Source organism: Salmo salar, chromosome 19, assembly GCF_965601325.2.
Source record: "Salmo salar chromosome 19, fSalSal1, whole genome shotgun sequence".
NCBI classification, from domain to species: domain Eukaryota; kingdom Metazoa; phylum Chordata; class Actinopteri; order Salmoniformes; family Salmonidae; genus Salmo; species Salmo salar.
Genome location: NC_138309.1, coordinates 38,005,230 through 38,023,311, shown reverse-complemented (window position 1 = coordinate 38,023,311; position 18,082 = coordinate 38,005,230). Strand labels below are relative to the sequence as shown.

At 45.7% G+C, this 18,082-nt stretch overlaps 1 protein-coding gene across 5 annotated transcripts in view; it reads left to right on the top strand.

Moving 5' to 3' along the window:
* The window catches only part of eif2ak2 (eukaryotic translation initiation factor 2-alpha kinase 2), a 34,128-nt gene extending 20,474 nt beyond the window's left edge, over positions 1 to 13,654 (top strand). For 2 of the 5 annotated variants that reach the window (XM_014157892.3, XM_014157890.3), the window contains exons 18-21: positions 311 to 409; positions 2,380 to 2,442; positions 5,339 to 5,481; positions 13,185 to 13,654. In XM_014157892.3, coding sequence (XP_014013367.1) covers positions 311 to 409; positions 2,380 to 2,442; positions 5,339 to 5,476 — 300 coding nt within the window. In that variant the 3' untranslated portion in view covers positions 5,477 to 5,481; positions 13,185 to 13,654. Of the gene's footprint in view, positions 1 to 310; positions 410 to 2,379; positions 2,443 to 2,525; positions 2,835 to 5,338; positions 5,948 to 13,184 lie in introns of those variants that run through there. The other 3 variants (XM_082965724.1, XM_014157888.3, XM_045702255.2) reach the window with 2 other exon arrangements.
* The last annotated feature ends 4,428 nt before the right edge of the window (positions 13,655 to 18,082 follow it).

Below are 18,082 nucleotides of genomic sequence, written 5' to 3'. Positions count from 1 at the left end.
AATGTTATTAATATTTTTCATAATTATATAATTCATAAACATTTTTTTTTTAAACGCCATAAATCCGGTGTTTCAATGTCAAATGGTTTCGTTATATTTCAGTGTTCTGTGATGTGTATATAACGTGTAATATTGGGATGCAAACTCAAAATGTAATACATTAACTATATATCTGAAATGGTACAAGACCATAGCCATGTGTGTGAGGTGTATACTTTTGTTTCAAAGTGGATTTGTTTAAGATTACCAAGAATCACTGCAGTAAAAGATTCAACATTTCTGAGTTTAAATGTCCAATGTGTGTCAACAGAGGAACCAGACCTCCTATGACAGAAAGGTGGACATCTTTGCTTTGGGTCTGATCTACTTTGAACTGCTCTGGGACCTATCTGGAATGGAGAAAGCAAAGGTGACTGTGACAATGACTTTGATGGAAGGAATGAAGGAAAGATTAAGATAGTAGATAACACTGTCATGAAGGGTCTACAATGCCTTAACAAAGTATTCACACACCTGGACTTTTCCCACATTTTGATGTGTTACAGCTTGAATTTAAAAATGATTAAATGTAATTTATTTTTTGTAGCTTGATTTTGTGCCACTGATCTACACACAATACCCCATTATGTCAAAGTGGAATTATGTTTTTAGAAATGTTTACAAATTAATTAAATGTAAAAGCTGAAATGTTTTGAGTCAATAAGTATTCAACCCCTTTGTTATTGCAAGCCTAAATAAGTTCAGGAGTAATCATTTGCTCAACAAGCCACTTGATTTTTAAATGTGGACACCATCTCTATACCCCACACATACAATTCTCTGTAAGGTCCCTCAGTTGAGCAGTGAATTTCAAACACAGATTCAACCACAAAGAACAGGGAGGTTTTGTAATGCCTCGCAAAGAAGGGCACCTATTGGTAGATGGGTAAACATAAAAAAGCAGACACTGAATATCCCTTTGAGCACGGTGAAGTTATTAATTACACTGGTGTATCAATACACCCAGTCACTACAAAGATACAGTCGTCCTTCCTAACTCAGTTGCCGGAGAGGAAGGAAACCTCTCAGGGATTTCACCATGAGGCCAATGGTGACTTTAAAACAGTTACAGAGTTGAATGGCTGTGATAGGAGGAAACTGAGGATGGATCAACAACATTGTAGTTACTCCACAATACTAACCTAAATGACAGAGTGAAAAGAAGGAAGCCTGTACCGAAAATAAATATTCCAAAACATGCATCCTGTTTGCAACAAGGCACTAAAGTAATACTGCAAAAAATATGGCACTACTTGTCATGAATACAAAGTGTTATGTTTGGAGCAACTCCAACACAACACATCACTGAGTACCACTCTTCATATTTTCTAAAATGTTGGTAACTGCGTCATGTTATGGGTATGTTTATCAGCAAGGGAGTTTTCAGGAGAATTTTTAATATATATATTTTTTTAACGTTTAGTTAACTAGGCAAGTCAGTTAAGAAAAAATACTTATTTACAATGACAGCCAACCCCGGACAACGCTGGGCCAATTGTGCGCCGCCCTTTTGGGACTCCCAATCGCAGCCGGATGTGATGCAGCCTGGATTTGAACCAGGGACTGCAGTGATGTCTCCTTGCACTGAGATGCAGTGCCTTAGACCGAGATGCAGTGCCTTAGACTGCTGTGCCACTCGGGAGCCCAATAGAGCTAAATCCTAGAGGGAAAACCTGGTTCAGTCTGCTTTCCAACAGACACTGGGAGATTAGTTCACCTTTCAGCAGGACAATAACCAAAACACAAGGTAAAATATACACTGGAGTTGCTTACCAAGACAACATTGAATGTTCCTGAGTGGCCTAGTTACGGTTTTGACTTAAATCGGCTTGAAAATATATGGCAAGACTTGAAAATGGCTGTCTAGCAATGATCATCAACCAAGTTCACAGAGCATGAAGAATTTTTTTTAAAGAATAATGGGCAAATATTGTACAATCCGGGTGTGGAAAGCTCTTAGAGACTTACCCAGAAAGACTCACAGCTGTAATCACTGCTAAAGGTGATTCTAACATGTATTCACTCAGGGGTTGAATACTTATCTAATCAAGATATACTAGTGTTTTATTTTCCATTCATAAAAAAAACTATTTTTGAATTCTTCCTATTTGACATTACAAAGTATTTTGTTTAGATCGTTAACAACAAAAAATGATGATTAAATCCATTTTAATCCCACTTTGTAACGCAACAAAACATGGAAAAAGTCAAAGGGTGTGAATACTTTCTGAAGGCACTGTATGTCAATGACTTTGATGTAGTAATACTCCTGAACTGTAATGGGCTGTAGGCCTGCAACCAGAATGCACCATATCATCACTGTGTGTATTTCTTGTTTAGGTCTGGAATGATGTCAGAAGCCAGAGGTTTCCTCAACAGTTCAACTCACAGTTCACCTTAGAGGTACACATACATGTATTTGGTTGAAAACACATTTTACAACTTGTCAAAAAAGTGTGGATGCTCTGTGTGTGGTTGTGTTACAGAACAAGGTGATAGAGTGGATGCTGTGTGTGGTTGTGTTACAGAACAAGGTGATAGAGTGGATGCTGTGTGTGGTTGTGTTACAGAACAAGGTGATAGAGTGAATGCTGTGTGTGGTTGTGTTACAGAACAGGGTGATAGAGTGGATACTGTGTGTGGTTGTGTTACAGAACAAGGTGATAGAGTGGATGCAGTTGTCACGCCCTGACCTGAGAGAGAGGGTTTGTTTCTCTATGTGGTTAGGTCAGGGTGTGGGGTGGGCATTCTATGTGTTGTATTTCTTTGTGTTGGGCCGAGTATGGTTCCTAATCAGAGGCAGCTGTCTATCGTTGTCTCTGATTAGGAATCATACTTAGGTAGCCTTTTCCCCACCTGTGTTTGTGGGTTATTATTATTTTCTGTGTGTGTACGCCACAGTTGCGTTACGTTTCTTGCTGTTTACCTGTTTATTGTTTTGGTTCGGTTTTCTTCAAATAAAGATGTGGGATTACCAGCACGCTGCGCCTTGGCTCATATATGACAGGGAATTTGAAGACAGAGAACGTGACAGAATAACCCACCACAAGAAGGCCAAGCAGCGTGCGCTGACTGGGAAGACGAGCTGGACCGGGGAGAATCAACAACAGAAGCCCGAGAGGCAGCGGCAAAACATTTTTTGGGGGGGGCACACGGGGAGATTGGCGAAGTCGGGGTTGAGACCTGAGCCAACTCCCCGTGCTTACCGTGGGGAGCGAGTGACCGAGCAAGCACCGTATTATGCTGTGATGCGCACTGTGTCGCCAGTGCGCACTCACAGCCCGGTGCGCTCGGTGCAAGCTCCTCACAGTTGCCGTGCTAGAGTTGGCCGTGAGCGAGGAAGAAGTGTGCCTGCTCAGCGTTCCTGGTCTCCAGTGCGTCTCTTCGGCCCAGGTTATCCTGCGCCAGCTCTACGCACGGTACCCCCAATTCATCAGCACAAACCTGTTCGTCCTGTGCCGGCGCTCCGCCCTTGCTGGGCAAAAGTCAACATCGAGCCAGGACGGGTTGTGCCAGCCCTAAGTGCCAGACCTCCAGTGCGCCTCCAAGGCCCAGTGTACCCTGTGCCTGCTCCACGCACTCTTCCTCCAGTGCGCCACCATAGCCCAGTACGTCCTGTGCATGCTCCGCACACTCTCCCTCCAGTGCGCCACCATAGCCCAGTACGTCCTGTGCCTGTTCCTCGCACTCTTCCTCCAGTAAGTCTCCATAGCCCAGTACGGCCGGTGCCTGCTTTGAGCACGCGGTCCTCAGTGTGTCTCCCCAGTCTGGTGAGACTGGTTCCAGCTCCCCGTAGGAAGCCTCCAGTGATGATCCATGGCCCGGAGCCTGTAGGGATGATCCATGGCACGAAGCCTCCAGTGATAATCCATGGCCCGGAGCCTCCAGTGATGATCCATGGCACAAAGCCTCCAGTGATGATCCATGGCGCGGAACCAGTAGTGATGATCCATGGCACGGAGCCTGCAGCGAAGGTCTCCAGCGACGCTCCTCAGCCCGGAGCCTCCAGCGACGCTCCTCAGCCCGGAGCCAGTAGTGATGATCCATGGCACGGAGCCTGCAGCGAAGGTCTCCAGCGACGCTCCTCAGCCCGGATCCTCCAGCGGCGCTCCGCAGCCCGGAGCCTCGAGCGGCGCTCCGCAGCCCGGAGCCTCCAGCGGCGCTCCGCAGCCCGGAGCCTCCAGCGGCGCTCCGCAGCCCGGAGCCTCCAGCGACGCTCCTCAGCCCGGAGCCTCCAGCGACGCTCCTCAGCCCGGAGCCTCCAGCGGCGCTCCTCAGCCCGGAGCCTCCAGCGGCGCTCCGCAGCCCGGAGCCTCCAGCGGCGCTCCGCAGCCCGGAGCCTCCAGCGGCGCTCCGCAGCCCGGAGTCGTCAGCGGCGCTCCGCAGCCCGGAGTCGTCAGCGGCACTCCGCAGCCCGGAGTCGTCAGCGGCGGCCTGCAGCCCGGAGTCGTCAGCGGCGGTCGGCAGTTCAGAGCCTCTGGCGCTGATCCACGGTCTGGTTCCTCCAGCGACACAGAAGTGGGGGGTTCAGCGGGCGGTGTGGGGGCTACGCCCCGAACCAGAGCCGCCGCCAAGTATAGATGCCCACCTGGACCCTCCCCTATAGGTTCAGGTTTGCGGCCGGGAGTCCGCACCTTTGGGGGGGGGTACTGTCACGCCCTGACCTGAGAGAGAGGGTTTGTTTCTCTATGTGGTTAGGTCAAGGTGTGGGGTGGGCATTCTATGTTTTTGTATTTCTTTGTTTTGGGCCGAGTATGGTTCCTAATCAGAGGCAGCTGTCTATCATACTTAGGTAGCCTTTTCCCCACCTGTGTTTGTGGGTTATTATTATTTTCTGTGTGTGTACGCCACAGTTGCGTTACGTTTCTTGCTGTTTACCTGTTTATTGTTTTGGTTCGGTTTTCTTCAAATAAAGATGTGGGATTACCGGCACGCTGCGCCTTGGCTCATATATGACAGGGAATTTGAAGACAGAGAACGTGACAGCTGTGTGTGGTTGTGTTACAGAACAAGGTGATAGAGTGGATGCTGTGTGTGGTTGTGTTACAGAACAAGGTGATAGAGTGGATGCTGTGTGTGGTTGTGTTACAGAACAAGGTGATAGAGTGGATGCTGTGTGTGGTTGTGTTATAGAACAAGGTGATAGAGTGGATGCTGTGTGTGGTTGTGTTATAGAACAAGGTGATAGAGTGGATACTGTGTGTGGTTGTGTTACAGAACAAGGTGATAGAGTGGGTGCTGTGTGTGGTTGTTACAGAACAAGGTGATAGAGTGGATACTGTGTGTGGTTGTGTTACAGAACAAGGTGATAGAGTCGCTGCTGTGTGCCAACCCAGAGGAGAGACCAGATGCCAGGCAGCTGAAGACAAAACTGAATGAGTGTTCTCGTGTTCTGACCAGAGTTCACAACATCCATCAAGACAACAGAACAATCTAAAGACAGTCAGTGATATTCATAAATGGTCTCAGAATAGTATTCGTTGTGATATAAAATGCACAACTGATCCTAGATCAGTTCTCTACTCCGAGAGCTATGAATGCAGGCCCTGAACATCCAACAAAACAAACTTTATTTGTCACATGCGCCGAATACAGGTGTAGACCTTACCGTGAAATGCTTACTTACACGCCCTTAACCAACAATGCAGTTCAAGCAAGTTAAGAAAATATTTCCCAGATAAACTAAAGTAAATAATAATAAAAAGTAACACAATAAAATAACAATAACGAGGCTATATACAGGGGCTACTGGTACTGAGTCAATATGCGGGGTTACAGGTTAGTCGAGGTAATTTGTACATGTAGGTAGGCGTAAAGTGACTATGCATAGATCAACAACAGAGCCATCTGAATTTCAACTGTATTACATAGACTTTTAATGTGTCATAAATCATGTGTTTTGACTGGATCTGTCTTTAAATAGTATACTGTAATGAACACTGAGTCCCAGCAGAATCCAGGATAATTTGAGTTAAAAATTGTAATTATTGCTACATTCATGACATGTCGGAACTCTGACATTTTCGACTCGGAAACTCGTATCTCGGAATACGACTTTCCCGACGTGGATCCTTTGTTCGCACCACCCAGGATGTTGGATCTAATCCCAGAGGCCGACCCAAAACAACGTCGCCGCAGAAGAGGTAGACAGAGTGGCCTCCTGGTCAGACTTCGAAGACGTGCAGATCACCCACCGCTTCCGAGTATATTACTCGCCAATGTCTAGTCTCTAGACGACAAGGTATATGAAAGGACACCTACAGCACCCGATGTCACAGGAAGGCCAAAAATATCATCAAGGACAACAACCATCCGAGCCACTGCTTGTTCACCCCGCTACCATCCAGAAGGCGAGGTCAGTACAGGTGAATCAAAGCTGGCCCCGAGAGACTGAAAAACATCAGACTGTTAAACAGCCATCACTAACACAGAGAGGCTGCTGCCTACATACAGACTCGAAATCAATTGGCCACTTTAATAAAAGGATCACTAGTCACTTTAAATAAGGACACTTTAATAATGTTTACATTTCTTACGTTACTCATCTCATACACGACCTTTCAAAATGTTTGTGGTCATTTAGAAATGTCCTTGTTTTTGAAAGAAAAGCTAATACTTTGTCGATTAAAATAACATCAAATTTATCAGAAATACAGTGTAGACATTGTTAATGTTGTAAATGACTACTGTAGCGTGAAACGGCACATTTTATATGGAATATCTACATAGGCGTACAGAGGCCCATTATCAGCAACCATCACTCCTGTGTTCCAATGGCACATTGTGTTAGCTAATCCAAGTTTATAATTTTAAAAGGCTAATTGATCATTAGAAAACCCTTTTGCAATTATGTTAGCAGAGCTGAAAACTGTTTTCCTGATTAAAGAAGCAATAAAACTGACCTTCTTATCACTATTTGAGTATCTGGAGCATCAGCATTTGTGGGTTTGATTACATGCTCAAAATGTCCAGAAACAAAGACCTTTCTTCTGAAACTCGTCAGTCTATTCTTGTTCTGAGAAATGAAGGCTATTCAATGTGAGAAATTGCCAAGATACTGAAGATCTCGTACAACGCTGTGTACTACTCCCTTCACAGAAAAGCACAAACTGGCTCTAACTAGAATAGAAAGAGGAGTGGGAGGCCCCGGTGCACAACTGAGCAAGAGTACAAGTACGTTAGAGTGTCTAGTTTGAGAAACAGATGCCTCACAAGTCCTCAACTGGCAGCTTCATTAAATAGTACCCGCAGAACACCAGTTTCAACGTCAACAGTGAAGAGGCGACTCCGGGATGCTGGCCTTCTAGGCAGAGTTGCAAAGAAAAAGCCATATCTCAGACTGGCCAATAAAAAGAAAAGATTAAGATGGGCAAAAGAACACAGACACTGGACAGAGGAACTCTGCCTAGAAGGCCAGCATCCCGGAGTAGCCTCTTCACTGTTGACGTTGAGACTGGTGTTTTGCGGGTACTATTTAATGAAGCTACCAGTTGAGGACTTGTGAGGTGTCTGTTTCTCAAACTAGACACTCTAACGTACTTGTCCTCTTGCTCAGTTGTGCACTGGGGCCTCCCACTCCTCTTTCTATTCTAGTTAGAGCCAGTTTGCGTTGTTCTGTGAAGGGAGTAGTACACAGCGTTGTACAAGATCTTCAGTTTCTTGGCAATTTCTCGCATGGAATAGCCTTAATTTCTCAGAACAAGAATAGACTGACAGGTTTCAGAAGAACGTTATTTGTTTCTGGCCATTTTGAGCCTGTAATCGAACCCACAAATGATGATGCTCCAGATACTCAACTAGTCTAAAGAAGGCCAGTTTTATTGCTTCTTTAATTAGAACAACAGTTTTCAGCTGAGCTAACATAATTGCAAAAGGGTTTTATAATGATCAATTAGCCATTTAAAATGATAAACTTGGATTAGCTAACAACGTGCCATTGGAACACAGGAGTGATGGTCGCTGATAATGGACCTCTGGTCGCCTATGTAGATATTCCATAAAAATCTGCCGTTTCCAGCTACAATAATCATTTACAACATTAACAATGTCTACACTGTATTTCTGATCAATTTGATGTTATTTTAATGGACAAAAAAAAATGCTTTTCTTTCAAAAACAAGGACATTTCTAAGTGACCCCAAACTATTGAACGGTAGTGTATTTATATACTGTATTTTATACCATCTATTGCATCTTGCCTATGTCGCTCGGTCATCGCTCATCCATATATTTATATGTACGTATTCCTATTCCATCCTTTAGATTTGTGTGTATTAGGTAGTTGTTGTGGAATTTGTTTGATTACTTGTTAGATATTAACGCACTGTCGGAACTAGAAGCACAAGCATTTCGCTACACTCGCATTAACATCTGCTAACCATGTGTATGTGACCAATAAAATTTGTATTGATGATTTGATTTGAAAGATGATACCTGAGTTTCCCACATGAAAATGATCAAAATGAACCAATTGGAAGCTCTATGTTAATAACTAACATTCGTTTGAATGTAGTTTCCCACTTGTCATGAATTCAGGATCCTGTCTATCCGTGAAGAAACAGTTGGCATACTATGAGGGTACAAGTCCCATGTTGAAACCATTGTGTTAGTTTACCAAGAGTTCCTGGTCCTTGATGTTGATGGTGATACTATACACCATGCCATGTACTGTAGGCTACGGTATGTACTGTAGGCTACGGTATGTTATGTACTGTAGGCTACGGTATGTACTGAAGGCTACGGTATGTACTGTAGGCTACGGTATGTTATGTACTGTTATGTATGTTATGTAGGCTACAGTATGTTATGTAGGCTACAGTATGTTATGTACTGTAGGTTACGGTATGTTATGTACTGTAGGCTACGGTATGTTATGTACTGTAGGCTATGGTATGTTATGTACTGTAGGATACGGTATGTTATGTACTGTAGGCTACGGTATGTACTGTAGGCTACGATATGTTATGTACTGTATGGTACGGTATGTTATGTACTGTATGGTACGGTATGTTATGTACTGTAGGCTACAGTATGTTATGTAGGCTATGATATGTTATGTACTGTAGGCTACGGTATATACTGTAGACTATGGTATGTTATGTACTGTAGGCTACGGTATGTTATGTAGGCTACGATATGTACTGTAGACTACGGTATGTTATGTACTGTAGGATACGGTATGTACTGTAGGCTACGGTATGTACTGTAGGCTACGGTATGTACTGTAGGCTACGGTATGTACTGTAGGCTATGGTATGTTATGTAGGCTACTGTATGTTATGTAGGCTACGGTATGGTATGTAGCCTAAGGTATGGTATGTAGGCTACGGTATGTTATGTAGGCACTGTATGTTATGTAGCCTAAGGTATGGTATGTAGACTACGGTATGTACTGTAGGCTACTGTATGTTATGTAGCCTACGGTATGTTATGTAGCCTACGGTATGTTATGTAGCCTACGGTATGTTATGTAGCCTGCGGTATGTTATGTAGGCTATGGTATGTTATGTAGCCTACGGTATGTTATGTAGCCTATGGTATGTTGTGTAGAAAACGGGATGTTATGTAGGATCTGGAATGAAGCATTAAGATGCTGAGCTGAATATCATTCCATGAAACCAACATGCAACATGACGTTATTAACAGCTATAGGTATAGATAGATAAAGCAGATTAACAGGAAGTAATACATGTGCTTTTCTTAAATGGACAGGAACGTTATGAATGTTTCAAACTCATACTGTTGATTAGATGGGCTTTGAGAAATACATTTCATGAACTGACAAAATATTGGTATTTTATTAGGATCCCCATTAGCTGTTGTAAAAGCAGCAGTTACTCTTCATGGGGTCCACATGAAACATGACATAATACAGACTTTTTTTTTTTTAAACCGGGTTTGCTGTTCATTTGAGCAATATGAGATGGAAGGGATTTTGACATAATAACAGCTCTATATAATACTGCATGTGTTCGTGAATCTGTTCTGGATTTGGGGATTGTGAAAAGCAGGTAGCCCTGTTTGATAACAATGCATGTGTTAGTCATGTTCTATGTGTATTTTTAGTTAAATAAAATGTCTAGGTAATAAAAGTAGAACTTTGCCTAAAATAAAACTAGAATCGTTTTCAATAACTGAGTCATCATAGCTGAGTAAGAGGTAGCCTGAACAGCCGCTAGGTGGCGCTATTTGCCTTTGTTTTTATGGTTAATAGCGACCACTAGCAGCTGTTCAGGCTAATCACAGGCTGACACTCATATCATTTTCAGTACTGTTTTCAGGCGAATCGAAAACGAAATTGTCTACAGGACACTACAGTGAGATAGTAATGGCGTCTTTTTGTAGGCACCAACTCCGTCATGGTTCTTTGGACAGATCCTATGAAGAAAATGAATGGCGTTTTTGGATAAACGACGAAAATAAGTTGGGTATGTGGCAAACACCCAGGCTATCCGGAAGGCCAAAGTTATTTACTTTAAGGAGCAGTTCTCTCTCTGTGGGTCTAACCCCCAGATGGTCTGGAAAACGATTAAAGACCTGGAGAATAAACCCTCCTCCTCACAGCTGCCCATGTCCTTTAAAGTTGATGATGTGGTTTTTACTGACAAGAAGCACATGGCTGAGCTCTTTAATCACCACTTCATTAAGTCAGGATTCCTATTTGACTCAGCCATGCCTCCTTGCCCGTCCAACATTTCCTCATCTCCCACCCCTTCTAATGCGGCTATCCCCAATGCTTCTCCCTCTTTTTCCCCTGCCCCGCTACAAAGTTTCTCCCTGCAGGCAGTTACTGAGTCCGAGGTGCTAAAGGAGCTCCTTAAACTTGACCCCCCCCAAAAACATCTGGGTCAGATGGTTTAGACCCGTTCTTCTTTAAGGTTGTTGCCCCTCAAATCACTAAGCCTGTCTCTCCTCTCTGGGGAGGTTCCCATTGCTTGGAAGGCAGCCACAGTTTGTCCTTTATGTAAAGGGGGAGATCAAGCGGTTCCTAACTGTTATAGGCCTATTTCTATTTTGCCCTGTTTATCAAAAGTGTTGGAAAAACGTGTCAGTAATCAACTGACTGGCTTTGTTGATGTCTATAGTATTCTCTCTGGTATGCAATCTGGTTTCGCTCAGGTTATGGATGTGTCACTGCAACCTTAAAGGTCCTCAATGATGTCACCATTTCCCTTGATTCTAAGCAATGTTGTGCTGGTCTTTTTATTGACTTGGCCAAAGCTTTTGATACGATAGACCATTCCATTCTTGTGGGCCGGCTAAGGAGAATTGGTTTCTCTGAGGGGTCTTTGGCCTGGTTTGCTAACTACCTCTCTCAAAGAGTGCAGTGTATAAAGTCAGAACATCTGCTGTCTCAGCCACTGCCTGTCACCAAGGGTGTTCCCCAAGGCTCGATCCTAGGCCCCACGCTCTTCTCAATGTACATCACCAACATAGCTCAGGCAGTAGGAAACTCTCTCATCCATTTATATGCAGATGATACAGTCTTTAACTCAGCTGCCTGTCACCAAGGGTGGACAAGTTCTGGCCTGGTTTAGATCTTATCTGTCGGAAAGATATCAGTTTGTCTCTGTGAATGGTTTGTCCTCTGACAAATCAATTGTAAATTTCGGTGTTCCTCAAGGTTCCGTTTTAGGACCACTATTGTTTTCACTATATATTTTACCTCTTGGGGATGTCATTCGAAAACATAATGTTAAATTTCACTGCTATGCGGACGACACACAGCTGTACATTTCAATGAAACATGGTGAAGCCCTAAAATTGCCCTCGCTAGAAGCCTGTGTTTCAGACATAAAGAAGTGGATGGCTGCAAACGTTCTACTTTTAAACTCGGACAAAACAGAGATGCTTGTTCTAGGTCCCAAGAAACAAAGAGATCTTCTGTTGAATCTGACAATTAATCTGGATGGTTGTACAGTCGTCTCAAAAAAAAACTGTGAAGGACCTCTGCGTTACTCTGGACCCTGATCTCTCTTTTGAAGAACATATCAAGACTGTTTCAAGGACAGCTTTTTTCCATCTACGTAACATTGCAAAAATCAGAAACGTTCTGTCCAAAAATGATGCAGAAAAATGTATCCATGCTTTTGTTACTTCTAGGCTGGACTACTGCAATGCTCTACTTTCCGGCTACCCGGATAAAGCACTAAACAAACTTCAGTTAGTGCTAAATACGGCTGCTAGAATCCTGACTAGAACCAAAAAATTGGATCATATTACTCCAGTGCTAGCCTCCCTACACTGGCTTCCTGTTAAGGCAAGGGCTGATTTCAAGGTTTTACTGCTAACCTACAAAGCATTACATGGGCCATTACATGGGCTTGCTCCTACCCATCTTTCCGATTTGGTCCTGCCGTACATACCTACACGTACGCTACGGTCACAAGACGCAGGCCTCCTAATTGTCCCTAGAATTTCTAAGCAAACGGCTGGAGGTAGGGCTTTCTCCTATAGAGCTCCATTTTTATGGAATGGTCTGCCTACCCATGTGAGAGACGCAGACTCAGTCTCAACCTTTAAGTCTTTACTGAAGACTTATCGCTTCAGTAGGTCCTATGATTAAGTATAGTCTGGCCCAGGAGTGTGAAGGTGAACGGAAAGGCTGGAGCAACGAACCGCCCTTGCTGTCTCTGCCTTGCCGGTTCCCCTCTCCACTGGGATTCTCTGCCTCTAACACTATTACAGGGGCTGAGTCACTGGCTTACTGGTGTTCTTCCATGCCGTCCATGGGAGGGGTGCGTCACTTGAGTGGGTTGAGTCACTGACGTGGTCTTCCTGTCTGGGTTGGCGCCCCCCCCCCCTTGGGTTGTGCCATGGCGGAGATCTTTGTGGGCTATACTCGGCCTTGTCTTAGGACGGTAAATTGGTGGTTGGAGACATCCCTCTAGTGGTGTGGGGGCTGTGCTTTGGCAAAGTGGGTGGGGTTATATCCTGCCTGTTTGGCCCTGTCCGGGGGTATCATCGGATGGGGCCACAGTGTGTTCTGATCCCTCCTGTCTCAGCCTCCAGTATTTATGCTGCAGTAGTTTGTGTCGGGGGGCTAGGGTCAGTCTGTTACATCTGGAGTATTTCTCTTGTCTTATCCGGTGTCCTGTGTGAATTTAAATATGCTCTCTCTAATTCTCTCTTTCTTTCTCTCGGAGGACCTGAGCCCTAGGACCATGCCTCAGGACTACCTGGCATGATGACTCCTTGCTGTCCCCAGTCCACCTGGCCGTGCTGCTGCTCCAGTTTCAACTGTTCTGCCTGCGGCTATGGAACCCTGACCTGTTCACCGGACGTGCTTATTGCACCCTCGACAACTACTACGATTATTATTATTTGACCATGCTGGTCATTTATGAACATTTTAACATCTTGACCATGTTCTGTTATAATATCCACCCGGCACAGCCAGAAGAGGACTGGCCACCCCTCATAGCCTGGTTCCTCTCTAGGTTTCTTCCTAGGTTTTTGGCCTTTCTAGGGAGTTTTTCCTAGGGAGTTTTTCCTAGCCACCGTGCTTCTTTCACATGCATTGCTTGCTGTTTGGGGTTTTAGGCTGGGTTTCTGTACAGCACTTTGAGATATCAGCTGATGTACGAAGGGCTATATAAATAAATTTGATTTGAGCTGGCCCCTCGCCGGATTTTGTGTTAAACTCTCTACAACAAAGCTTTCATAGTGTCCAACAAGCTTTCTTTGCCCTTACACCATGCCTAAACCGGACGCGAGCAAATTGATTTTGTCCCCCCAATCACGACACGCAGGTTGAAATAGCAAAACAAACTCTGAACCAATTATATTAATTTGAGGACAGGTCGAAAAGCATGAAGTATTTAGGGAAATTTAGCTAGATAGCTTGCTGTTGCTAGCTAATTTGTCCTGGCATATAAATATAGAGTTATTTTACCTGAAATACTCCCACAATTAATCCACAGCTAAAAGAGTAAACCGAGTTTGTTTCTAGTAATCTCTCCTTCTTCAGGGTTCTTCTTCTTTTTTTGGACTTTATATGGCGATTGGGAACTAACTTTCATAATGAGTTGTATTACCACAACCGACCTCAGTTCATCTTTCAATCACCCACGTGGGTATATGCTTCTAAAAACCAATGAGGAGATGGGAGAGGCAGGACTTGCAGCGTGTTCTGGGTCACAAATAGAATCAACTTCTATTTTAACACCTGGCAACGGAGAGACGCTTTTTTGTCACGCGCGAGCAGTTTTACATTTACATTTAAGTCATTTAGCAGACGCTCTTATCCAGAGCGACTTACAAGTTGGTGCATTCACCTTATAATATCCAGTGGAACAACCACTTTACAATAGTGCATCTAAATCTTTTAAGGGGGGGGGTTAGAAGGATTACTTTATCCTATCCCAGGTATTCCTTGAAGAGGTGGGGTTTCAGGTGTCTCCGGAAGGTGGTGATTGACTCCGCTGTCCTGGCGTCGTGAGGGAGCTTGTTCCACCATTGGGGTGCCAGAGCAGCGAACAGTTTTGACTGGGCTGAGCGGGAACTGTGCTTCCTCAGAGGTAGGGAGGCGAGCAGGCCAGAGGTGGATGAACGGAGTGCCCTCGTTTGGGTGTAGGGCCTGATCAGAGCCTGAAGGTACGGAGGTGCCGTTCCCCTCACAGCTCCGTAGGCAAGCACCATGGTCTTGTAGCGGATGCGAGCTTCGACTGGAAGCCAGTGGAGAGAGCGGAGGAGCGGGGTGACGTGAGAGAACTTGGGAAGGTTGAACACCAGACGGGCTGCGGCGTTCTGGATGAGTTGTAGGGGTTTAATGGCACAGGCAGGGAGCCCAGCCAACAGGAAGTTGCAATAATCCAGACGGGAGATGACAAGTGCCTGGATTAGGACCTGCGCCGTTTCCTGTGTGAGGCATGGTCGTACTCTGCGAATGTTGTAGAGCATGAACCTACAGGATCGGGTCACCGCCTTGATGTTGGTGGAGAACGACAGGGTGTTGTCCAGGGTCACGCCGAGGCTCTTAGCACTCTGGGAGGAGGACACAAGGGAGTTGTCAACCGTGATGGCGAGATCATGGAACGGGCAGTCCTTCCCCGGGAGGAAGAGCAGCTCCGTCTTGCCGAGGTTCAGCTTGAGGTGGTGATCCGTCATCCACACTGATATGTCTGACAGATATGCAGAGATGCGATTCGCCACCTGGTTGTCAGAAGGGGGAAAGGAGAAGATTAATTGTGTGTCATCTGTATAGCAATGATATGAGAGACCATGTGAGGATATGACAGAGCCAAGTGACTTGGTGTATAGCGAGAATAGGAGTGGGCCAAGAACAGAGCCCTGGGGGACACCAGTGGTGAGAGCACGTGGTGCGGAGACTGATTCTCGCCACGCCACCTGGTAGGAGCGACCTGTCAGGTAGGACGCAATCCAAGCGTGGGCGGCGCCGGAGATGCCCAGCTCGGAGAGGGTGGAGAGGAGGATCTGATGGTTCACGGTATCAAAGGCAGCAGATAGGTCTAGAAGGATGAGAGCAGAGGAGAGAGAGTTAGCTTTAGCAGTGCGGAGAGCCTCCGTGACACAGAGAAGAGCAGTCTCAGTTGAATGCCCAGTCTTGAAACCTGACTGATTAGGATCAAGAAGGTCATTCTGAGAGAGATAGCAAGAGAGCTGGCCAAGGACGGCGCGTTCAAGAGTTTTGGAGAGAAAGGAAAGAAGGGATACTGGTCTGTAGTTGTTGACATCGGAGGGATCGAGTGTAGGTTTTTTCAGAAGGGGTGCAACTCTCGCTCTCTTGAAGACGGAAGGGACGTAGCCAGCGGTCAAGGATGAGTTGATGAGCGAGGTGAGGTAGGGGAGAAGGTCTCCGGAAATGGTCTGGAGAAGAGAGGAGGGGATAGGGTCAAGTGGGCAGGTTGTTGGGCGGAGGGAGTGAAAGGATGCCAGGTCCGCAGGGAGGCGAGTTTTCCTCCATTTCCGCTCGGCTGCCCGGAGCCCTGTTCTGTGAGCTCGCAGTGAGTCGTCGAGCCACGGAGCAGGAGGGGAGGACCGAGCCGGCCTGGAGGATAGGGGACAGAGGAAATCAAAGGATGCAGAGAGGGAGGAGAGGAGGGATGAGGAGGCAGAATCAGGAGATAGGTTGGAGAAGGTTTGAGCAGAGGGAAGAGATGATAGGATGGAAGAGGAGAGAGTAGCGGGAGAGAGAGAGCGAAGGTTGGGACGGCGCAATACCATCCGAGTAGGGGCAGAGTGAGAAGTGTTGGATGAGAGCGAGAGGGAAAAGGATACAAGGTAGTGGTCGGAGACTTGGAGGGGAGTTGCAATGAGATTAGTGGAAGAACAGCATCTAGTAAAGATGAGGTCAAGCGTATTGCCTGCCTTGTGAATAGGGGGGGAAGGTGAGAGGGTGAGGTCGAAAGAGGAGAGGAGTGGAAAGAAGGAGGCAGAGAGGAATGAGTCGAAGGTAGACGTGGGGAGGTTAAAGTCACCCAGAACTGTGAGAGGTGAGCCATCCTCAGGAAAGGAACTTATCAAGGCGTCAAGCTCATTGATGAACTCTCCAAGGGAACCTGGAGGGCGATAAATGATAAGGATGTTAAGCTTGAAAGGGCTGGTAACTGTGACAGCATGGAATTCAAATGAGGAGATAGACAGATGGGTCAGGGGAGAAAGAGAGAATGTCCACTTGGGAGAGATGAGGATTCCAGTGCCACCACCCCGCTGGCTCGATGCTCTAGGGGTATGCGAGAACACGTAGTCAGACGAGGAGAGAGCAGTAGGAGTAGCAGTGTTATCTGTGGTAATCCATGTTTCCGTCAGCGCCAGGAAGTCTAGGGACTGGAGGGTAGCATAGGCTGAGATGAACTCAGCCTTGTTGGCAGCAGACCGGCAGTTCCAGAGGCTGCCGGAGACCTGGAACTCCACGTGGGTCGTGCGCGCTGGGACCACCAGGTTAGAGTGGCAGCGGCCACGCCGTGTGGAGCGTTTGTATGGCCTGTGCAGAGGAGAGAGAACAGGGATAGACAGACACATAGTAGACAAGCTACAGAAGAGGCTACGCTAATGCAAAGGAGATTGGAATGACAAGTGGACTACACGTCTCGAATGTTCAGGAAGTTAAGCTTACGTTGCAAAAATCTTATTGACTAAAATGATACAGTACTGCTGGCTGGTGGAGTAGGCTAGCTAGCAGTGGCTGCGTTGTTGACTTTGAACGTGTAGCTGGCTAGGTAACCTCGGTAGTTTCAGTACTACACCTTGTCATGATACAAAGCAACTTTGTAGCTAGCTAGCTAACATAACACTAATCAAGACGTTCCTTGTAGTGTATTTAGTTTCAACAATGCTGCTCGTCGGTAATAGTTAGCTGGGTTAGGAAAAATGGCGTCGCGGGGGACGGAAATAGCTGGCTAGCTAACCTCGATGGCTGGCTAGCTAACAATTATCAAGCTATGACAAAGACAACTAAGTAGCTAGCTAGGTAACACTGCACTAGTCAAATCGTTCCGTTGTAAAGTATTAGTATCTACAGCGCTGCTAGTCGGTAACGGTTGGCTAGCTGGCAGTGGGTTAATGATGACTAGGTGTGTTGAGTAAGTCTGGCGCCGCGTCGCGGCTGGCTGGCTCACCTCGATAATACTCAAACTCAAACTACACAATTATCTTAGATACAGAGACAGCAAAGACAACTATGTAGCTGGCTAACTAACACTAACACCACACTAATCAAGTCGTTACGATGTAATAGTTTCTGCAGTGCTGCTAGTCGGTAGAAGTTGGCTAGCTAGCAGTGATGACTAGCTAGCTAGCAGCTAGCAGTGTTGACTACGTTAGGAGGACGAAGATAGCTAGCCTCGATAATTACTCAGTTACTCTAAACTACACAATTATCTTTGATACAAAGACGGCTATGTAGCTAGCTAAGAAAAATTGCTCAGATCAAACAAATCAAGCCGTTGTAATGTAGTGAAGTGTAATATTACCTGTGGAGCGAAGCGTGGTGCGGCTGCTCGCTCCAAACCGGAAGTTGACCCCAGTTTGGGTGCAATGATTGAATAACATGTATGTGTACATTTATTTTGCAATGCTCGCG